Below are 24631 nucleotides of genomic sequence, written 5' to 3'. Positions count from 1 at the left end.
ATCCTGTGGAAATCATTTATAACTGGCTGAGTAGATTTCTGCCCAAGACAGATTCCTTCAACTAAAGCAAACATCCAACACAGGGAACTGTGGTCTTAAAAGCTCATGGATACTGCTATTTTATCAAGCAACTAGAAGTTTTCTCATTAGTTCTTCTTAAAATATATGGGATTCTAATTTAAGATAATTTAATGGACCATAGCATTTTGTTGATAATCTCCTTTGGGATTAACCCATACAAAACACTCACCCGATGAAAAAATTAAATACTTAATCGTAGTTTTAAGGTGTCTCCTTATAGCACATTGGTGGTCGTATGGGTGTTACACAAGTTTTGCATAGTGCCCTATAGGTAATATAGGGCACATTATGACCTAATGTCAGCCAATGAGGGAAGGCAGCAGTCCCTCGCTCTTCAAAGAGTGATATTGGGTCAGTAAGACTGCTGACCACACCCCACTCTGTGATGAGGTGTCAGTGAGTGACACTTGGCCCTGGGCACTTCAGGGCTTAGAACTGAAGTAGCCAGGTCTGAGGCACCCAGTGACTCTCCCCCTTCATCGCGAGGGGCAGACCTTGTGGTACTTTGCCAGGCTGAAGATGACTCACCCACAGGAGCTGTGACTTCTTCAGCCCGGCAAAGTTCAGCTCAGGCTGCCAGGAGCCTAAGCATTCAGCCAGTGTGTTCCAGTCTTTGGAACACACTCCCCCTTCACATCAAAAACAAATCCTCTTTCCTTGCCTTCCTTAAATAACTCAAAACCCGGTTGTTCAACCAATAAATAACCAGCTCCTACTCTGTCCTATCCTCTTCCGTCCACAGCGCCGAGACACCCAAGGGTATTTGTGCGCTTAATAAATTGCATAAATAAAATAAATAAATAAATACTGGAATACAGCATGGCTCGCAGAGCAGCCCATGTGCTGCTCAAGCCCAACTTAAAAAGGAAAGCACCTGCCCCTAGCAGCAAGAGGTTCTAAGTCGCTGCAAGGGAGAGGTCTAAATTCATGGGTCACTTCACAAGAAGGCTCGAAAATGGGTATAATGTTGCTCAAGGACTTTGCAAAGCATATGTTTAAATGGGAAAGCTTGTCAGGGTTTGATATATTAAACAGATCAATGTGAGAATATAAACGTTAACAATGTTTGTACACATTTCTTGGAGCACATATACTCTGCATCACAAAGGCCCTTAGACTCTTTGGCTTTCTGGCTTACTCTAACAAATATTGAATGTGTGTTAATATATTGTTTAGACGAAAATACTAACTTAAACGTGTGTTTTTTGTCTGTTGTTTTTCAATGCAGAGCCTCACTCCCTGTCCCTCACTTCGATCCCTCTTGAAATGTGGAGCACACTTGAGCTATTTCAGAGTGAATATATGCATTGGGATAAAGTGATAAACCTCAACCGACTGTCAGTTTTGTTTACATGCTATTTGTGAAAAGCTTTAGGGGGGAATCGACCAAAGTATTTTGGAAGGTGGAATGGGTGATTTGGCTTGAAAACGTTTGAAGACATGTGAGAAACGATGATTACATTTGGTGGGGCCCGTCCAAATATTGTTCCGCATAGTAGGTTCTGGGGCCTCGCGATTAAAGCATTTGAGCCATATAGACTTAGCCCTTGTTTGACAACGCCTCTAAGGTATGCTGTCATTCTGTTCCTTTAGGAAAAGGCATTCGAATCAAGGATATCTTGAAAGACGACGAAATCCTGACGGTCTATTTGCTGAAGGACCTGGGCCTCTCCGACTCTGTGGTGTTCCAGCTCGTTAATTCGCGAGTGCGCACCGAGCAGGTAAGCCCTGAAGTGTTTTGCACTTTGAGCGGCTAATTTACCAGCTTCTCGCACCTCCTGTGCATCACTTTTTCCCATGTTAGAAGTGACACACTGGCGGTGCAAGGGCCTTGTAAATAAGCCCTAATTGTTTTTTCGTGGCTGAACATATTAGTCCTCATTTACTATATTTTGACTCACAGCATCACAGCAAGCCTTCCTGCTGCGCTGCTGAGTGTCAAAATAAAAGGGCAGAAATGCGCCATATTTACAGGTATGCAACGTTTACAACGGAATTTTTACAACGCACTACCATTACAACGCAGGCATTACCACGCAAACCATTACAACGCATTGTGCTGGGGGGCGCTCTAGGGTAGGGAATAAGTTTAATTTTCTATCCAACACCTTCCCTAGTGTCCACGGGGACTGGAGTTGGAATAGAAAATTATACTTACCACTATCCAGCACCTCTAAGCGCTATGCGTTGTAATGGTATGCGTGGTAAAAACCGCGTTGTAAAGGTATGCGTGGTAAAAGTATGCGTTGTAACGTCATACATCCGTATCTACAAGATACGAGGCATTCATGTCAGTCTCAATCCTAATATATTCCCTCATTGCCTATATACTTTACAAATTGAAACATGGTTCATAATTTTTTCAAAGACCTTCAAAGCACAACAATTACACTTTAAGTGATTCTATTTTTAAATTCTTTATTTGTCTTATTCCATATTTCATTTTTTCCCTTTTTTTTATAAAAGTTATTCAACTCTTTTTATCATTTCATGGGTACAACATATAGAAAATCTTTCTAAAAAGTTTTTTTTAAATGATCACTCTTCTGTACAGTACATAGAGATGTCCACAATACTTTTTAAATAACAACAAAGAAACGTGTTTTTGGTTATTCAAAACAACCACAAAAGCAAAAAAGAACAAATAATACCCTGGTTACACAACATCAATATAACTAACATACAACACTCACACCAATTCATACACTTCCATACCATCCACTAGCACCCAACTCTTATACATAGCAAGGTAAGCCGTTAGGTAGAGGGAAACTCCACTATGATGGAAACCACAAAGTGTTTTAGTAGGGTTCCACGCCAGGTCTTCATGCCGGTCTCCCCTGCGCTGGCGCACAAACAGCAAATGGGTGCCAACACAGACAACCTTGCGTCATGTTACAAGGGTGCCCTGCGTTGGGGGGTTGATTGTTTTTGTGCAGGAAGAGACACCTTCCGGCACAAAAACAATAATTGATGGCATTTTCCTCTTTCTATTGCAGCACCCATAGAAAGAGTTAAAAACGAGGAGAAATAAAAGTATTCCTCCTCATTGTGTTACTTCTACGCCTCCCCGGAGAGGCGTAGGACTCTGAGGCATTCGCAGGTTTACAAAACATTGTAAATCTGGGCAGGTGTCAGGTTCCATGTATCTTGCGTGGGAAAACCACCAGTAACACCCATGGAACGTCCCTTTCACACAGAGTAATGCGTGAAAGGGGCCCATAATTAGAAGGCCATGAAAGTCATGCTGGGTGACTATACGTGGCCTTGTAAATATGGGCAAGCCCATTTTGTTCTGGGGGTGCGCCAAAAAAAGTGATGCACCGGCGGCGCAATGGGCTTCTAAATGAGGCCAATACTCTTTTATTTGCACACAGCTCGCAGCGCTTTTGGCGCTGCATTAAGGAAGCCGCAGAACATCGCCTAGTTCCCGAAGCGCTCAGCTGCTATTATTTAAAAAACCTGGGAAGCCATTGTATATGATAGAGACTTAACCACAAGGACCCTTCTCGAGCTCACCAGGCTATCCTCGGACTGCGACTCATGCTACCCCCTGCGTGGGATGATGTGCGGGATTGTCGCATGTTTCCTTTTCTTCTTGTTATCACTAAATGTCAATAAAAATACTTTTGACAAAAAAAACCTAGGGTCATGGAAGACAGCAACGGGAATAGAATACTTCTTTTCTATTGGCTGGTTCGGCAAGCTACCATTTTACAGACAGGGATGGTACAAGGTTTAGGGGCTTTACTACGAGTGGATGAGGATTCCTGGGCACCATGTTACCAGCCTCATCAGGAGTTATGAGATTCACAGAAACGCCAAATACCTGTTATGGTTCGCGCAGAGGTTTGGGCTGCATCTGAAATCTAGTGGGGTTTCTGTGGGGGAAGAATGAGCAATTGCCAGGGGAACAGGATCAAGAATTACTGATTCCTGCAGTATTTCTTTGTTTCTTAGGGGATTTCAGTGTTTAAGCTGGATTCTCCATTACTTCTGCATGCCTGGAGTTAACAGGACCCGACATCATTAACTCCTCTCACACCAGGGCAAACATGCTTAGGCTCTTAGAGGCAAAATAGCATTTTTTCCTGTTGGTGCACTCCATAGACAATGAAACAAGTCAATTTTCGAGCCCTCTGTAGCAATTTGCTGGCAGTACTGTGGACCAATGACCGGTTTCCCATTAAAAATGTGGTGCGATACCAGGGATGAAATTAATTATTCTGCCTGGTATCTCCCCATCTGTTAATGAGGATCATGAGTTAAACTTCCTAGAGTGGGGATAGACTGCTGGACCTGGAATTACTGGGTTATTTGGCATACATTTTTCCCAGTCACAGGAGTTTCTTCTGCCATTTATGCCTTGCTCAGAGGTGGTGGAAATTGGAAGTGCTGGGCTGATATGGAGGGCTGGTGTACAGTGCTGACTGGTAGCATTTGAAAGAGATGAGGAGTAAAAGTTAGGGAAGAGTTTTAAGTAGCGAGCAACCACTGCATTTTTGTTTACTTTTGCCTTGTCATAATTTTGAAAACTGGTGTAGGAAACGGCCCTTTTTGACATGGTTGCCCCCACTTTTTGGCTGGTGTTTGATTTGATTTCAAATGGCAGTGCACTGGGTTCCTGCCAACCAGGCCCCCAGTGCCAGATCTCTTTCCCAAAATCATGCCATTGTTTCCTCCAATTGGCAATACCTTTGGTACCCTCTCAAATAACCTAGTAATGGTACTTCTGGTACCTAGGGCATGAGGTACTAAAGAAAGACCATGGGCGTGGTAGCAGGAATTGTGGCACCCCTAAGGCCCCTGCACCGAGCTCATGCAAACTATCACTGCAGGCTGCGTGTCTTGGTGTAGATGAAAGTGAAAACATGACATCGCACACAGTCTGTGTGCCATGCATACCGACACTGCATTCATTATAGGTAAGTCACCCCTACCGCATGCCTTACAGCCCTAAGGCAGGGTGCACTGTACTACATTTGAGGGCATCGCTGCACAAGCAGGTATAGCCCTTTCTGGTCCGTTCCATTGCTGCCTGTACAAGTGAACAGGGAAGACATTTTTCAAGCATGCGCTGGACACTGGTGGAAACGAGTTCCCCAGCTACTTGATGACTTCACAGAAATAAGGGATGTTTGGTATCCATCATCTCGTGTTAATAAACCTGCGCTGATGCCAGTGTTGGATTGAGTAATACATGCACACAGAGGGCCCTTTAGAGGTGCCTCCTGAAAACTTACCAGCCGCAGGTGTGCCGATTGAATGGTTCTAACCAGCGTTCCACCAGAGATGAGTTTCTGACTGCCATGGGTGAGGGTGTTTGCTCTCCGGGGGCCATAAATGAAGCTTGGTTGAGCAGAGGGTGCCTTGACCCCACCCACAGGATGACCTGTGGATTAGCATTCCAAGACTGGGGAGCTTCAAAGAGGCCCATCGCCTTTGGTATGCAAATCTGGCTTCTCTCACATCATACGAAACTGACCCCCTTTGTCCAGAGTTTTGACTCCTGGACAGGCAGGAAAATTAGCTAAGCAAGATAGGTGTGTCCACTGTCAGGTGAGTACCACCCTTGAACTGGGATACCTGAAGTGGATAAGACTTTTCCGAAGTGACCATCTTGATGATGGCAAATTTAGGATCTCTGGGATAGGGTTATGCCCACCTTCCCCAGGAAGTTGTCATACAAGGGGTGTAGTGACCCCAGGGGTAAGTAGCCCATTGGCTAAGACCCTGTACTCCCCTAAACACCCCAAATATCAGTATTTAGCGTAGCCCTGGCACCAGAATATTAGATCCTGCAGACCAAAAGAAGAAGGGCTGAAGAGCCTTCAATGTAAGAACTGCAGAAGAAGCAACTGACTTGGCACCAGCCCTGCCAGCCTGTTTGCCTACTCTCGACAATTGCGCCAAAGTCATCTTGCCCTGCAAACTGCTGCTCCTCCAAAGCCTGGGAGGACTGCCAGCACTTCTCTAAAGACTCAGGAGCTACTGTGGAATAGTGGAGCTGTTCCCCTGCATCTTGGAGGTACCGAAGACTGAGCTGTGAGACTCCAAGACTGCAAAAACCCAACACCGGAAAGCACCACTGCATCTGAGCCACCTAGCCCAAGCTGAAATGGGCCAATGGTGCCAACATGGCACCAAGATCCTGATGAGCTACAAAGAAGAAAGATACTGCAGAGTCACAAAAGCAGAAGACTGAGGAAGAACAACTGACTTGGCACCAGCCCTGCTGGCCTGAATGTTGTTCCCCATCGAAACTGCGCCAAAGATGCCCCGCCCTGCAGCTGTTGTGCCTCCAAAGCTTGAGAGGACTGTCTCCCTTCAATAAAGATTCAAGAACTCCCATAGAGCAGAGGAGCTGCTGCCCTGCCTCCTGCAAGTACACCAAAGACGGCTGAGTGCTCCGGCCCGCATAAACTCAACACCCGCATCACACCTCTTCACCCGTGCTTCCGAGCCTGAGCTGAACTGGGCCAATGATGCCAACGTGGTCCCACAACCCTTCAGAGACAAATCCCACCTTGTTCTTGCCCACTGTGGACTTCTCGCTGCCACCTGCAGCCTCTCTTTGCAGCCCCCCTCTACCCTGAGCGCTCCCGGTGATGAAAATTCGCTGCCTAAAGACACCTCTGCACCTGCCACCCCTAGCCCCTGGAGAAGAGCACCAAAGACATCCCCACCTCCTTGAGTATTGCAAGAGATGAGTCCCATTGTTGGTTCAGCCTGACTCATCCACCAGTCCGAGCCTGCAGCCTCTTTTCCGACGGACCTATCTCTATAGACTTGAATGCGGCACCCAACGCTGTAAGGCACCTCTGCACCCGTCCGCCCCATTATTGCCCGAAGTGCACTGTTGGTGCTGCCTTGGACCTTAGCCCATACCCACCTTAAGTCCAGAAGATGGATCTCATAATTCGCTGTTGAGTGTCCAAATGCAATGCATGTTTTCTTCCTAAGTTAACATTGCCGCAAAGTGTTTCAGTTACGATTTAAAGTATCACAAACCTGTTTTCTTCAAACCTGATATTTTTAAAAGTACTTACGTGATCGTGATGCTCTTGGTGCTTAAAGTTATATAAAGATACGTGCTATTTTTATATATTCGTGTGGATCTCCTTATTAAGTCGTGTGCATCATTTATTGACTATTGTGTGGATGTTCGGATGTATAACAGTCCTCTCTGATTAGCATAAGGCTGCTTGACCATGCTACCTCCTAGAAGAGCACCTTGGGATTGCTAGAGCAAGCTCCTGTCCACTGGTAAGGGAATACCAGAGTCTTTGCACGGTGTACCTATTTTGGCATTCCATATAAAGAGCCAGCTTCCTACAACTGTGTACCCATATGATGGGGGCCCCATCACACATTACAACTCAAATACGTGACCACTGTCCTGTGCGCTCTGCAGAGATGCCAATGATTGGATGACTGTGTATTCTGAACACCTTTTTAATCCACAGGCAGGTCCTGTGAGAAACTCGCAGTGCCTTCAACAACAGCTCTAGAGCTCTCAAATGTGCAAACAAGGGGTACTGATAGAGATCGCGGGTCACCCAGCCATATAATTTTCACCATACACGTACCAGGCCCATATAATTTCAATTTATCATGTACATTAATCGGGTGACCTTACACTCTCTACTACCAGTAACCCTGGGTTCCTTCCTATGCTATTCTAGTGTACCCGACTTACCATTCCACCGTTACGGGTACCTATGACCACAATGGATCAGAGAGCTAGCTGTAAAAGAAAGGCAGGCAAACACAAATACCAACTTTATGACTTAATATTTCATTAAATAAACACAGACTACTGGGAAGTTTTAAAAGTTTATCTTAGAATTCAGAATTTGATAGAATACAATTTACTGCAAGAAGACAATCTACAATCAGAATAACGAAAATCACATAACCATACAGGAAAAATATAAGGGCAACCATTTATGAGTCTATGATGAGGAGAAAACAAGGAAAAATGCTTTTTAGAAATGGAATTCAAGAATGCACGTCTACGAATGGGTAAGCTTATGCATGTACTAGAATTATACTATTGGGACGTACTTCATGAGTGAGAATTTAGGAATCCTATACATCTATAGGAAGGGTAAAAAGTGGAACATGCTATAATTCTAGCATCATTACCTTAATCAGATTTCAGGGAAAAGTACAAACCATATCTATAGTTCATAAATAGTATGGAGAGAATGTGCTCAAAAAGGCTGGGGAACATAGGAACATGCTATGGAAAATATGCATTGATTCTTCATACAGTAGATTGCGAAAAGCATGGAAATTTAACGTATGCAAAGATATGTTTTTATTGAAGCAAAGACAGAAAAATAGAAGGTGCAGTATAGAGTTTTCGCACTATAATTACCTAGACTGGTGTGAAAACCAACCCTGGCCACGGGTCAGTTAAGGACAGGATAAACCCCAAGGAAGGACAGTCATCAATGGGACAGCAGATGCAGAATGGACACCCCAGGACAGGACTGGAAAACCAGATTAGGATCAGGACAGGACCACCAAGGCACGACCAGCACCCGCAGTTCGGAAGTAAACGCCTGCGCTCCACCCTCTCGGCAGCTATCAGTCAGAACCCCGATTGGGTTAGCGAACTCCCCAGCGAAGTGCTCCGCCAGCACTTAAGGTTTAGTAAAACCTTTGAGTCTATGATCAAATTCGGACAGAGTGCTCCGCAGCACCTCTGTATCAGTCACCTATTGATTGCGTTGGGTCAGTGACAGGTCAGCTATTCAGACAAGTCGGACAATTTCTCTAGCTATACCTAGGCTAGTTATACTGTTTTCGGGTCAGTGTACCACCCCCAAATGTTGCAAGTGTCAGAATCCCCAATTTCGATTGGTCCCCAAGTAGGATAGGCTAACACACCAATCAGAACAAACTTCTACAAGCTCGTATTTGCATTTTATGGAACCGCCTAGTGAATTTGGGGTTCCCATGACCTATTCTACAGAATACAATAGAAGAATATACAATTGTTGCAAATGCAGTACAATTTTGTTTCTCCGGCTGGGTGAAGGTGCATCTTCCCAAGCACATCTTGGCAGGGACCTTCAGTTGGCATTTTGTCAATGCTGCCGGCAGAAACTTGACATGCGCAGAACATCATCTCAATATGGAGTCTTGAGCATTACACCAGACCCTCAATACCGCGGTACATGGAAAGTAAGCGAAAACAAATTAATACATAGAAATAAATGAATGCGTTGTATACCAAGAATAGTTACTTTATACTTCTTACTATAAAAATATACTATGCCATTATGAATTAGTGCAACAAACAATAACACGAGAGCATCTGTGCAAGCTTCACCACGTTAGGACACCAAACAGCCATTTTGAGGCTAGTACGCATGCGCACATTTTCCCACCAGAACTGCAACTACGTCACGTCACTTGAGTGTGACTAACGCATGCGCAGAAGCAAATCCCCAAGCGGCGGCCATTTTAGGAACCTGGGTTATTCGTATTAGTAAAACACATAGGCAAGCGTCTCTAAGATACACATACATCCAAAAATAAAGGAATTAGTAAGACGTACAGGTTGAATTATAAGATTAAAATGTTATTCGAGGTTCTTGATTCAAGCAAGTCGCGTAATATGCGAAATCTTGCTCTATCAATCCCCTCTTTGATGATATTTACTATCATCACAAACTAATGGAACCAGATGCCAACTTTTCTCACACTTTGTGCATTTCCATTACTTCCAACATTCGATTCAATTTCTCTTTCACATCTTTGTCGGGGTGAGAATTTTTCACCTTTTTGTAAATCTGATTATTCAGTTCCTCCAATTCAAGCTCATCCATACTCCGTTTCACACCTCTTCTATTCACAGTGTATTTCTTTGTGTGACAAATATGAGGAATATGACGAAACCTATCATTCCAATTGGCACCAGTACCTTAAACAATAAACTTTTACCTAAATTAGCAAACCAATGACCTATATTGGAGAGACCATCAACAAGTCTCTTCCAGGCACTATCAACCTCCAGTGGTTTGAGTTCCTTTTCCAAATTTGTAATATTTTTCACATACCTTTTTAGTTGTACACTTTTGTCAGGTATGTAAGTGCAACAATGTTGCGCTTTCAACATTCTGCAGACTCCGCCCTCTTTTGCTAATAAGGTGTCCAGCGCAAGTCTGTTCTGCAAAACCATTGATCTGATCGCAACCATTTCGGTATTGACCAACAGAAATCCATGAGCTGTATCAGTAGACAGCACATCCACTATTGTGGATAATTTGCAAATTCTGTGTGTGTTCAGAACCACTCCCACTCCAGGTATCAGTGCACTAAAAATACTACCCATTATTTCACCTACGCTTTCTCTTTTACTACGCACTAAGCCATTAGTGTTTTCATTGCTTCCAGCAATTTCCTTCACGTGGTATATTTTCGGGAAGACAATGCCAAAATAGCAGCTTCCATACCAGTGATCCGGCAATTTTAAATAAGCCTGGTTTCCACATATATAATAGATTCCGGGAAACACAGGTTCGGACCCATTTTTGAAACCCCAACCTCCAATTACCTTGTAATTGTGCTCACATTGACTGGAACCAATGAAAATGTTATTATAATAACTAGTCTTTTCGCGGTGAAGACAGAGTTTCCCTTTCCTCTCGAAATCCAGCAACAAAGCAGGACCCGCCCCACCATTTGAGGTGCTTTCCATGTTTTCAGCCCATTTAGGAGTTTTCTGTCTTTTATCATTTGCCTTTCTTTGGAAACTCTCCCTTCTTTTCTCTGCCATGTTTAAAAACATTTTTTCCTGCTCATGTAATGAACAGGTCAAGTTATCTCGGTGTGCTTCGTTTAAGTCTATGGTACCTATAGTCAGAAAGTATTCTCCCATATAACGTGTAACGTCACTTTTGGTATGTACAGGATTCAGATTCCCACGTATAGGAAGTTCAGAAAATATCACGTCTGAGTTAGAGTAGTAGTACTGTAACGGTCCTCTTTTGTAAAATAAACTTGCTAAAATGCTACAGGAAATTCCATAAGTCAAAGGTAGGTGATGATAAGTCACGCCTTCAGCTACAGAAGTAGGTAGCTTCATGCAGACATAACAGTATTCTATTTCCATAGTTTCTACATAATGTACTAAAAGGTTTGCGAAAACATTTAAATGTGTTTGGTTCTTCACTCCGTGATAATGTAGTCCTTCCTCATCTGATGCTTCTACATCTCGTTTTGTTTGTCTGAGTGCTTTTTCACGTATTTCTACACTTGGTGTTGTCAGTTCTTCCGTGTCAGTGGTCACAGTCTGTGTAGGGTTAATATTAGTATTTTTGCTCACCATATAGGGAATGAAAACTGTTAGTCCTATCCAAATTATTAACACTATAGCTATACTACATATACATACTTTACAGCATGTTTTGCAACAATTGCGTCTAGGCCTTCCATTCACATTTGAATCAGACATTTTCTTTCAGAAGAAGCTTTCAACCCCTCTTTGTAACTTTGCACAGGTAGCTTACTCTGCGCAACTTCAGGTTGGTTCGTCTTCTTCAGCAGACTGATCAGCAATCTGTTCTTCGTCACTTTCGTCAGTTATATCAAGATCCTCAAACTCCTCCAAAATTAGATAAGTCCATTCAGGATCCTGGTATTTCTCGTTCAGTCTTTTTATTCGGTCACTTCTTCTTTTGGAGCTTTCTCCAGCTTGTTCTGTAAGACGAGGACTTGTCCTTTTTTCTGCAAGTTTCTCTTCTACTGTTTTTATTCTCAGTCTCAGTCTCTTGATATATCTGGGTTCGATATTTTTCTTTTTTCTGAGTCTTTTAGCTGGCACTGTGATTTGGCCTTCTTCTAATGCTCTTTTATTTTCGTTTGTTTGCGGCACTTCTTTTCCTGCTCCTTCCCTTCCTGTCTGACTAGTTCCAGGTCTTGTATCTGTTTCTTCTGCCTGGTTGCTAAGCTGGCCTTGTTCAGGTGTATTCTGAGTTTGGTTTTCAAGTGTTTCTATTTCTGTGTCCTGAACACGTTCTTCTAGTTCTATCTGATCCTGTTCAAGCACTTCGATCCCTTGAATTTCTTCTGCTCGAACTTTTGCACTAGTTCTAGTCTGTCCCTTTTCGATTACAGGAGTTTGTGGAGGTGTGTCGATCACTTGCTCTGTCCCTGTCTGACCTTCTCCTTCCTCAGATTTGACGTGAATCTCAATAATCTGAGGATCTTCGCCTGTGCCTATCTCTTCCTCTCTATTCCACTCTCTATCTTCGTAGGTTTGACTTCTTGTTCTGATTGGGTCTTCAGTCAGGTCGATTATGGGTATCCAATCATCTTGACTGGTGCTCGGTTGTTCGTCATCAGCTACTTCAGGACCAACGTCTGCAGACCCCTCAGCTGGACAACCTTCAGCGTCAGTTTTCTCGTCTGGAATCACCTTCTGTGTATGGCTGGCATGGATCCACTTTGGAACGCCGGCACACTTCACCGCTGTTGTGGTCACCAGTATGACTTGGCGTTGTTTTCCCCACCTCGGTGCCAGGCAACTTGAACGAGTATGTTTCTTGAGTACAACCCAGTCACCAGGAACCAATTTATGGACTGGAGTTGTGGGATTGGCGACGGCGTCTTCCCCAATCTGGCGAGAGATAGAACGCACCTGGTCACCTAGTTGCTTGCAGTACTCAAGTACCAAGTCATCAGAAATGCTTAACAGTTTGTATCCTGGTACCCATGCTTGTCTCATCACTCTTCCCATCAGGATTTCATGAGGGCTCAGGCCTGTTTTTCGGTCTGGAATACTTCTGAGTCCCATCAGAACAAGAGGCAAAGCATTTATCCAGTTCATGCCTGTAGATTCACACATATTTCCTAATCTCGACTTTATAGTGCCATTAATTTGCTCCACCACTCCAGAAGCCTCTGGACGATATGCACAGTGCAGCACCTGTGTGATCTTGAATGCTTTACAGAGTTGCTCGATTATTTCATTTTGAAAATGTCCGCCTCTATCTGATTCAATTGAGACTGGAACCCCAAACCTAGGTATTAATTCTCGTAGTAACAATTTGGCTACAGTTATGGCGTCATTCTTTCTAGCAGGGTAGGCTTCCACCCATTTTGAAAACAGGCAGACAATGACAAGGACATATCTCATTCCCTCACAGCGGGGCAGTGTGATAAAGTCAATCTGTATTCTTACAAAGGGACCTCCTGATTTTCCAATTTTTCCCAATTCGACTACTGTTCTTTTCCCAGCGTTAAACTGCTGACATATTAAGCACCTCTGGCAGAGTGACTCGGCTACTTTTCTGAACTTCGGATTGTACCATGTTTGTTGGAAAACCAGAACCATTGCGGCCCTACCAACGTGTGAATCTCCATGTATCAATCTGGCCATTGAAGCAAGCAGATGTCTAGGCAACACAGGCATACCATTTGGGCCCACAATGACACCATTCTCACTTCTCTGACGACAACCAAGTTTTCTCCATTTTTCTTTCTCTTTTGATGGCACAGCATGCTGCCAATCTCTCAACTCTTCCCAGGTAGGCACCTCTTCAAACACCATAAGTTGGCAGCTGTTTCCAGGTCCCCCCAGTTTTACATTTACAGACAGGCGATTTCTGGCACAATGTTGGGCCACTTCATCAGCAAATCGATTTCCCAAAGTTACATGGTCAAGGCCCGATTTATGAGCAGCACATTTGACCACTGCCAATTCTTTTGGTAATTGGATTGCCTCCAGTAAATCTTGTACAACCTTCCCATTTCGAATAGGAGTACCTGAAGAAGTCAGAAACTCCCTTTGTAGCCGCAATTGGCCGAAGTCATGCACAACCCCATAACAGTACTGACTATCAGTATATACTGTTATTCTTTTGTTTTTCCCAATTTTGCAGGCTCTTGTTAATGCAATCAATTCGGCTACTTGTGCAGACTTCACTCCAAATAAACAGGATGCTTCTTTAATGCCATCTACAGTGACCACAGCATAAGCAGCACTTAGGTCTACCAGTTCGTGTCTCATACATGAGCCATCCACGAACAGCTCCTCATCTTCCACAGGCAGAGGCATTTCCTTAATGTCTGGGCGGGGTTTAGTACTGAATTCTGTCAGGTCAATGCAGTCATGCTCGTTCTCTCCCTGGGCTTCTACAAGTATTGAGTCAGGGAGCAGGGTAGCTGGATTCAGAATATTGCACCGAGTAATGACTACATTTGCAGCACCCACGAGAATCCTCTCGTATTTAGTCAGCCGACTAGGGGTGAGATACTGAGTTTTAGTTCTGGTTAATAAAATCACAACTGCATGGGGAACATACACAGTTACAGGATGTCCCATAACAATGGATGCACTCTGTTCTAAACTCGTGCAAGTTGTCAGGTTCGCACTCCACAGGATCAGCACGCAGCAACAATGCTCCACCTCCGGACCCTCCGACCACCCTGACGTTTGTATACACAGGGCGGTCAGACGATACGGCGAGGGAAAAAACCCCAAAAGGGGAAAAACCCATAAAGGAAAGAGAAGAAGGGAAAGGGCAGCAGGGAAAAAGAAACTGGAAAACAAAAAGGCAATGGTTAGTAATACATCAATCACTACACTCATGTAATTATCACTACAGCACAGCCTAGAAATCACCTGTATGCTTTGTGAACCGGCCCAATACCTCAGTCTCTCCAACCTTCCTTCTGCCCTATACAACACAAGAGAAAATATTAAACATGTGCCTCCTGTCACCAGTCACCTAATTAGACATTGCGTATCAGCAACCTACCCTATAGCCTCCCTCCACAACTCTAGAAGCGATTCCAGGAATCCAGTAAAACTCCCAAAGTAATAAAGGAAAAGGAAACAATTCCTCCTTGAAAGAAAACGAAGCCCAAAAGTTTCTTTGTTGAAAGCACAAAAAACTCCATAGATTTGCTAGTGTAAATGGCTCCTTTACACAGTAAGCAAACACATGTCAAAAGTCCTCATCAATCCAAACACGGTATGACGTAGGAACAACTACTGACATCCGCTTTGGTAATTACAATCCTATCCAAGGTTGTGTGTCCAACAATGATTGTTCGTGCCGGTAGTGCGGAGGTCCTCAACCCCCCCCTGCACTCCGCCACTTGCACTTCAGTGACAAACGCGTCTGGCTCTGCACAAAACAACGAAGCAGCCAGCCTACCTAGAAATATGGCATCCCACAAAACGTATTACTTATTTCCTTGCAGCAGCGAGGACAACAAAAACATATTAGCGCGCTCCACGTTAGCCTTCACGGGAACAGTTACACTAACATACACTCTAGCCAGCGTGAATACTCTCAGGGCATACAATCACCAGTCTCAAACCTCATGGACGAGGTTCACAACTCTGGAAAACAGCATAAGAACACAGGGCTCGAGGAGGAGCAGCCGCGTCCTCCTCACGGTCAGAATCGCAAGCCTCGAGCGCCCAACTCCGCCCATGGATATCCCAATCGGCGCCGAGGATGCTGGGAAACGTAGTCCAACCCCCGGTCCTGCTGGGAACTGTAGTTCGTTGGGCAGGCGCAACGTCTACAACCTGACAGTACGCCCTCCTCCCAAGCGCCTTCTTGGTCCAGGCTTTGTAGGACACCTCCTGTGAAAAGCCAGCACTGCTCGAGGGGCGTTGATGTTGCGTACTGGTTCCCATGAATCCTCCTCCGAACCGTACCCCTTCCATGAGACGAGATACCAAAGTTCCCCCCTACGGTATTTGGAGTCTCGAATAGATCTCACCTCATACTCCAGATTACCATCCGCCGCCACTGCAGGAGGCGCTGTTCGACGAGAAGAAAGGGCCTTCTTCTACAGATGCACATGGAACACCGGATGTATTCTCAGTGCAGCAGGCAGTTTCAGTTTATATGCCACAGGGTTGATCTGTCGCACAATGGGATAGGGACCAATGAAACGCGGATGAAATATGCTCCTTAGTTTGAATCGGATGTATTTGGTGGAAAGCCAAACCATGTCCCCCACCTTGAAATGAGGACCCGGAGTACGATGCCTGTCCTCCCATCGCTTGTACACCTTCTTGGCTTGTATCAGACGCTTTTGCACCGCTCTATGCACCCTCCTCAAAGTCTGGACATGCTTCCATACCGAGGGCTGGGTCGCCAAATCCTCTGGGATGGAGACCGGCAGGGTGTTAGCATCAAACCCGAAATTGGCCCTGAAAGGGGACATTCCGATGGAGCTGTGACAAGCATTGTTGTAAGCCAGTTCCGCCATCCACAACAATTCCACCCATGACTCGTGTGCTTCCTTAGAGTAACAGCGCAAATACTTCTTTAAGGTCTGGTTTAGACGTTCAGTTTGCCCGTCTGTTTGAGGGTGGAAACTGGTGGACAACGCTGACTCGATCCCCAATGCCTTACACCACATACGCCAAAACCGAGCGATGAACTGAGGCCCTCTATCGGACACTATGACTTTTGGTATGCCATGCAAACGAATGACTTGTGAGGCCAACAGCTGCGCCGTTTGACTAGCCGTGGGAAGGGTCACGCAAGGGATGAAATGTCCCATCTTAGTGAGATTATCCACCACCACAAGTACAGCTGTGTTGCCCCTATCAGCTGGCAACCCTGTGATGAAATCTAAGCTGATGTTCTGCCATGGTCGATCAGGTGTGGGCATCGGTATCAACAAGCCCTTCTTTCGGGTGTTTTCCCCTTTTGCTCTGGCACAAGAGTCACACAGGTTTACCCAACGGGTAGCATCTCTGACCAGTGTCTCCCACCAGAAGTGTCTCTTGAGCAGGTTCACGGTCTTTGTAAACCCAGGGTGTCCAGCCATAGGAGCCTCATGACACCACCGGAAAGCCTTCTTCCTTATCTCCTCTGTGGGCAGAAACAGACATTCCCCCTGAAATGGCAATCCCTGTTTCAATTTCCGACCTTGTTTGGCAGCCGCCCATCTGATCCATGCACCCATAGACCTGGAGCCTTTGACATCATCCAGAAACCTTTCGGCTCTAACCACACACACCACCTTAGTTGCAGGGATGATGGAACACTCCTCCTCAACCATTCTCACGGGACTCTCTTGCCTGGACAGAGCATCAGCCTTTCTATTTTCCGAGCCTGGACGAAACGTAACCACGAAGTTGTACTCGGAAAAGAACAACATCCACCGCATCTGCCGTTGCGTGAGATGTCTAGCCGAAGACATATACTGCAGATTCCTGTGATCGGTATACACCGTCACAGCCTGAACAGCCCCCCACAGATAAGGTCTCCACTCCTGGAAAGCCTTTTTTATTGCCAGGAGCTCTTTCTCAGCTATGGAATAGTTGACTTCAGCCGAGCTTAACTTCCGAGAAAGATAGGCAACCGGATGAAGCTGGCCTGTGTGTGCGTTCCTCTGGGACAACACTGCCCCTACTGCCTCATCCGAAGCATCTGCTTCTACTATGAAGGGATGCTCTAACACCGGAGGAGCCAACACAGGTGCCGATGTGAAAGCTGTTTTCAAGGCTACAAATGCTTCCTCAGCCTCCTTTGTCCAATCAAAAACCATGCCTTTCCGTAATAGCCTTGTGATGGGGATAGCAACCTGAGAGAAGTGCAAAATGAATCGGTGATAATAGTTCGCGAACCCCAGGAAGCTCTGTACTTCCTTCACATTCTTCGGGGCTGGCCAATCCCTTACCGCCTGTACCTTTCTTTCCGACATCTGTAACCCGTGTGGACTGAGGTTCACTCCCAGGAACTCCACTTCGGTTACACTGAACTCGCACTTACTCAGTTTCACAAACAAGTGATGTTCTCTTAGCTTGTCCAACACCATGCACACATGAGAGGTATGACAAGACACGTCCTGTGAATATATCAGTATGTCATCAATATACATGACAACAAAAAGATCCACGTATTCCTTTAGGACGTCATTAATAAAAAACTGAAATGCCGCAGGAGCATTGCACAGGCCAAAAGGCATTACAAGATATTCATATAATCCGTACCGCGTCTTGAATGCCGTCTTCCACTCGTCCCCCTCTCTTACTCTGACCAGGTGATACGCTCCCCGGAGGTCCAGTCGAGTGTAAATCCTGGCCTCTCTCACCTGGTCAAGCAAAACCGAGATGAGGGGGAGAGGGTATCTATTGCGGACGGTGTTCTTATTCAAGACGCAGTAGTCCACACACGCTCTCAAGTCTCCGTTGGCCTTAGCTATAAAGAAGAGAGGATAAGCGGCCGGAGAGCGGGATGGCCGGATGAACCCCAAACGAGAGTAATGCTCTATGTACTCCTTCAAATGGGCTGTTTCAGGCACCGACAAAGCATACACTCTGCAGGATGGTATCGTGGCCCCCTCCACCAAATCTATACGACAGTCATATTCCCTGTGTGGGGGTAGTACTTCTGCCTTTACTTCAACGAATACATCTCCATAACCAGAGTATTCTATGGGTATTGCGACATTTTTTTCCACGGCAGTTGCGGCCAAAAAAGGGCTAGCTAGCGTAGTGACATTGGCAGACACATGGCACTAAATGCTCAGAACAATGCGCAGGAAGGAAATGAAAGGTTTGCGACTGCCAATCCACCACCGGATTGTGTTTCCTTAACCAAGGCATACCCAAGATTATCTCATACTGAGGTGCTGCTATGATGTTCAAGGACAACACCTCTGTATGCACCATGCCCTCTAACACTACAGACAACCCTACTTCACAGGTTCTTTCGGTGATCTGACCGGACGTTAAAGGTTGCCCGTCGACCGCCAATACCTCCTCAGGCGTCTCCCTAGAGACACGAGGTAAGGCCAAACGTCTTACCAAGCCCTAATCCACGAAATTACCCGTGGCTCCAGAATCCACCATAACCATCACTTGGTTTCTCTCTAGGTTACACTCCAAAGTCATGACTATCACCAAATGAGGTTCTGTTTCATCGTCCCCTTTGGAAGACAAAGAAGTGAGCTTCCAAGGTGGCCCTCTCTCTTCACTAGGCATGTTGTTACCCTCCAGCTCACCTTCTGGCACCATATTAGACACTGCAACTTTCTTGAACCTGTTAACATTGCTGGAGGTCTTGGGTTTGGATGGACATTCCCGAACATAGTGTCCCTTCCTTCCACAGTACATACACAGGCCCTGTACTCTTCTGGTCTCTCTTTCCTCCCTAGATAAAGGGGCTCTGAGCGCTCCTATCTCCATAGGTTCAGGCGGGTTTTCAGTTGCCCCAGTGACCTTACGCTGGGTTCCCCCGCCGCTGTAAGCCCCTTTGTCCCATCTCCTCCGATTACTCCCCCTGTCTGACATACGAGCATCCAACCTCAACACCAGATTCACCATGTCAACAAAGGATGTAGGTTGAGGATCAACCTGTGCCACCACATCCTTCAAATCATCATGTAGACCCTGATAATATAGGGACATCCTTTTTTCTTCCGGCCATTCCGTTTCAGCCACTAAACGATTCAATGCGGTTAAATAAGTAACCAATTCTCCTCTGCCTTGTCTCAATGTTAATAATTCTCTATCCGCACTGAACGTAGTCGCTCTGCGGTCAAAAACCCTCTCAAATTCTTTCCTAAATGCTGACTAATCTGAAAGAATGGCATCATCTCTTTTCACTAATGGTACCGCCCATTCTGCCGCATCCCCCACCAAGTATGAAATCAAAAATGCCACTCTAGAATGGTTAGTGGGGAATGAGGACGGTTTACACGAAAAATGTAAAAGGATTTGAGTCATGAAAACATGCACCTTACGGGGGTCTCCAGAGAACCTTTCGGGAGTGGCCAGCGGAATGGGGGGTGGCACAGTAACCTGAACAGCAGAGGACGGGGCTGAAGCATTAAATGGGTTGCTACTCAAACGCTCCACTTTGTCTCTTAAGGCCGCAGTTTCGGCCTTGGATGAGGCCAATTCCTGCTGTACCAACACTAAAGCATGCAACACATCCTCCATGGATGCCATTGTTGCTACAAGCTGACCGGGCAGAGCGAAAATTCGTGGGCTTGCGATTCTGTCAGGTTCGCACTCCACAGGATCAGCACGCAGCAACAATGCTCCACCTCCGGACCCTCCGACCACCTTGACGTTTGTATACACAGGGCGGTCAGACGATACGGCGAGGGAAAAAACCCCAAAAGGGTAAAAACCCAAAAAGGAAAGAGAAGAAGGGAAAGGGCAGCAGGGAAAAAGAAACTGGAAAACAAAAAGGCAATGGTTAGTAATACATCAATCACTACACTCATGTAATTCTCACTACAGCACAGCCTAGAAATCACCTGTATGCTTTGTTAACCGGCCCAATACCTCAGTCTCTCCAACCTTCCTTCTGCCCTATACAACACAAGAGAAAATATTAAACATGTGCCTCCTGTCACCAGTCACCTAATTAGACATTGCGTATCAGCAACCTACCCTATAGCCTCCCTCCACAACTCTAGAAGCGATTCCAGGAATCCAGTAAAACTCCCAAAGTAATAAAGGAAAAGGAAACAATTCCTCCTTGAAAGAAAACGAAGCCCAAAAGTTTCTTTGTTGAAAGCACAAAAAACTCCATAGATTTGCTAGTGTAAATGGCTCCTTTACACAGTAAGCAAACACATGTCAAAAGTCCTCATCAATCCAAACACGGTATGATGTAGGAACAACTACTGACATCCGCTTTGGTAATTACAATCCTATCCAAGGTTGTGTGTCCAACAATGATTGTTCGTGCCGGTAGTGCGGAGGTCCTAAACCCCCCCCTGCACTCCGCCACTTGCACTTCAGTGACAAACGCGTCTGGCTCTGCACAAAACAACAAAGCAGCCAGCCTACCTAGAAATATGGCATCCCACAAAACGTATTACTTATTTCCTTGCAGCAGCGAGGACAACAAAAACATATTAGCGCGCTCCACGTTAGCCTTCACGGGAACAGTTACACTAACATACACGCTAGCCAGCGTGAATACTCTCAGGGCATACAATCACCAGTCTCAAAACTCATGGACGAGGTTCACAACTCCGGAAAACAGCATAAGAACACAGGGCTCGAGGAGGAGCAGCCGCGTCCTCCTCACGGTCAGAATCGCAAGCCTCGAGCGCCCAACTCCGCCCATGGATATCCCAATCGGCGCCGAGGATGCTGGGAAACGTAGTCCAACCCCCGGTCCTGCTGGGAACTGTAGTTCGTTGGGCAGGCGCAACGTCTACAACCTCACACAAGTTGCAGCTACTGCTTTCAGACATCCAGGTAGTCCAGCAGCCACTGGATCCAAAGTGGCAGAAAAATATGCCACTGGACGTCTAGTCAAACCATGCTCCTGAGTTAGGACTGACAGTGCACAATTATCTCGTGTATCACAGAATAATGCAAACTCCTTAGAATAGTCAGGCATCCCTAGAGCAGGGGATGTACACAGACATTCTCGTAACTTAGTAAATGATGTCAAGCTTTCATCATCCCATTCCACTGGGTCCTTTGCTCCTTTCTTTGTCATTTTTATCAAAGGTTTTGCCAGGACTGCAAATCCCACAATCCATTGCCTGCAGTAACCTACCACCCCAAGGAACATTCTAACTTCTTTCTGAGTACGGGGTAACTGCATGTTCCGAATTATTCTGACTCTCTCTGAGGTAACTTTTCTGATGCCTTTTTCTATCTGGTGCCCAAGATATTTCACTGACTTTGTACAGAACTGCAATTTATATGGGGACACTTTATGTCCTTTTTCACCTAGGTGATTCAGTAAGGCAATGGTGTCAACAACACAATCTCTATGACTTTTAGATGCCACCAAAAGGTTGTCTATATATTGCACCAGAACAGAATTTCCAGGTAAGACTAAAGATTCAAGACACTTTTTCAGAATCTGATTAAAGATCGAGGGGCTTTCTGTGTACCCTTGAGGGACACGATTCCAAACGTACACGTGACTGTCGAAAGCAAATGAGAAAAGAAATTTGCTGTCTGGATGCAATGGCATTGAAAAGAATGCGTGACATAGGTCTATCACGGTAAACCATTCAGCATCCCAGGGAATCTGATACAAGATCACTGCTATGTTTGGAACAATGGGACAACAAGGAACAACAATCTTGTTTACCTTTCTCAGGTCCTGCACTACCCTATACTTGCCACTAGGTTTCTTGATTCCAATTATTGGAGAGTTACATGGGCTACTCATCACTTCTTGTATGATGTTTGCTTCTAGCAGTCTTTTTAGTTCAATGGCAACTCCTGCTCTCACTTCAACACTCATTTTATATGGCTTGGTATTGGGGTAAACTGCATTTTCTTTCATGGCTATTTTGATTGGGTCTACACTTGCCATTAATCCTACATCCTTTCCAGTAAAGTCCCATACTTCTGGTTTCACTGTCTTTTGGAGTTCTTCGGGTAGGTCTTGTATAGTCATTTGTTTAATTTCTGAGTCTGGTCTGATTAACATTAGTTTATATATGCCATCCTCGTCTGGGGTTTGAATTTCGACGCCCTTTGGTGTGCAAAAGATGGTGCAGTTCATTTTGCACAACAAATCACGTCCCAGTAAGTTTACTGGACTGGTATCACAAACTACAAATCTATGCATTTCTTTGAAATTCCCTATTGTGATCTCCATGGGCTCAGTTACTGGGGTACTAATCAATTGATTAGACACACCCACTAATTGGATTGCTTCTCCCGAGAGGGGTAGGTTTGGAACGTCCGCTGTTCTCACAGTAGAACGGGTAGCACCAGTGTCCAATAGGAAGGTGACATAATTTCCATCAACCTTTCTTTCAATGTATGGCCCTGACTGGTCTACCGGCAAGGAGGCGCCAAGTACACACTCCTCGTCCTCCCCTCTCAGGCCCCGTCAGTATTGGTCGTCACAGAGAAAAGTATCATTCAACAGAAACTGCGAAGTTGCTGCATTTCTATTCTCATTGCCTCCCCAAATCTCTATGTCATCACCCTGTGGTGATTTTCCCTTATAATTTGGTTTTGGCGCTCGGGGCAATTGACTTGCCTTTACCTGATGCTGGGTCTTTCTTGGTTTTTCATTCTGCGTCTGTGGAGTTAAATCAGGGGTTTGGGTATTATCATGCTGTAAATACAGACACTCGTCTCTCCAGTGCCCAATTTCTCCGCACTGGTGGCAAGGGAACTTCTTTTTAGCCTCTTCTCTGCTCATTTTTATTTTTGGCTTCCCACCACCCCTAGAGCCTTGATTTTGGGTATTCTTATTCATCTTATTCAATTGTTTTTCCTGTTGTTCTGCTAGCTTCACTTGTGCCCACATAGCCTTTTCCTTCAGAGCCTTTCGCTTATCTGCCATCTCGTCCTCACAGTACTTTGCGTACCGTAAGACCTCATCCATTTTCTTAGACTGCCAACAAATCTTATTGTCTTTAATCCACTGGCAAATTTCATGTCTTAAACCATTTACAAACCTGTAAATGAAGTGGGTCATGTCCTTCATCTCGATGTTGTCTATACCACTGTATGTTTTAAACACCTGTAACAGTCTTTCATAAAAAGAGTGCACAGTCTCATCCCTTTCCTGCGTGGTTCTATCTATCTTAGTCCAATCAGTTTCCTTTGCAGGCACCTTTTGCTTCAGGTGCAGAATTACCTGATCATATTTTTTCATTACTTTGTCAGATGGGGCTCCTGTGTTAGTGTCCCTCGGGTATTCCTCACTAGGCCACCCAATGGCAATCTTACATTCGGTCCATAGATCCTCAGGGACCACTATATCAAAGAACCCATCCAGGTCTTTCCATAGGCACTTTTGCACCTTTACAAACCTCTCCACCTGCCTGTACCAGTCCACAGGTTTCTCTCGTAATTTTGGAAAGTCATTTGTAAAGGACACAATATCCTGTCTGGACCATGGAACGTGCACATATTTTCCACCTGGCACTTCACGCATAGGGTAAAACTGCTCTGGTTTGTCAGCTTCCTTTAGAACAAATTCAGGAGTCGCCTGTTTGGATCTAGCCTCATCTTTCTTCTTGGCCCATCTGGCTTTCCAGCTTTCTACGTCTCCCCATTTTTGTAATACTGTCAATAATTCTTTGACCTGTGCCTTTTTCCCTGACACATTTAGGTTTTCCAAATCTTTGTCTGAGAAATCTGCTCTGTACGGTTTTTGCAATGGTTTTGATTTTGAAATATCTATTCCCATACTATCTGCAGTGTCGGTTAGTTTCTCATGGAGTACTCTGGCATTTCGGGTAAGACTCTTGCAGATAAACAGCAGCTCTTCTTCAGAGTAGGTATTTAAACGGTCTAATCCTACATTTCCTGCCATCAGTTCTTCTATTTCTACTCTCAGTTTGTATAGATCTAAAGGTTTCGACTGAGGGACTTGTTTTTCTAATTCTCGACTCCATCTCTCGATTTCTTCAGGAGTCACTAACGTGACACTCTTAGTACCCGAGGTTGATTCCATTTGAATCTCCCTCGTGTTGAAAGGATTAGGGGCCAGATGTAGGTAAATTTATTTTACCACCTCTTAAATACCGAATCGTACCGATTCGGTATTTAAGAAGTGGTAAAATATAAGTACCGAGATGTAGGTAAATACAGATGTGCATT

At 45.1% G+C, this 24631-nt stretch overlaps 1 protein-coding gene across 1 annotated transcript in view; it reads left to right on the top strand.

Annotated features, from left to right (window-relative positions):
* ABCA4 (ATP binding cassette subfamily A member 4) overlaps positions 1-24631 on the top strand; it is a 1114059-nt gene that overhangs the window by 73077 nt on the left and 1016351 nt on the right. Inside the window, exon 5 of the mRNA XM_078650330.1 lies at positions 1675-1802. Within this exon, the coding sequence (XP_078506456.1) occupies positions 1675-1802 (128 nt within the window). The remainder of the gene's footprint in view (positions 1-1674; positions 1803-24631) is intronic.

The sequence above is a fragment of the Lissotriton helveticus genome, chromosome 1_1, assembly GCF_964261635.1.
Source record: "Lissotriton helveticus chromosome 1_1, aLisHel1.1, whole genome shotgun sequence".
Classification (NCBI taxonomy): domain Eukaryota; kingdom Metazoa; phylum Chordata; class Amphibia; order Caudata; family Salamandridae; genus Lissotriton; species Lissotriton helveticus.
Note: the sequence above shows the minus strand (reverse complement) of the source record. Positions and strands in the feature narration are given on the sequence as shown.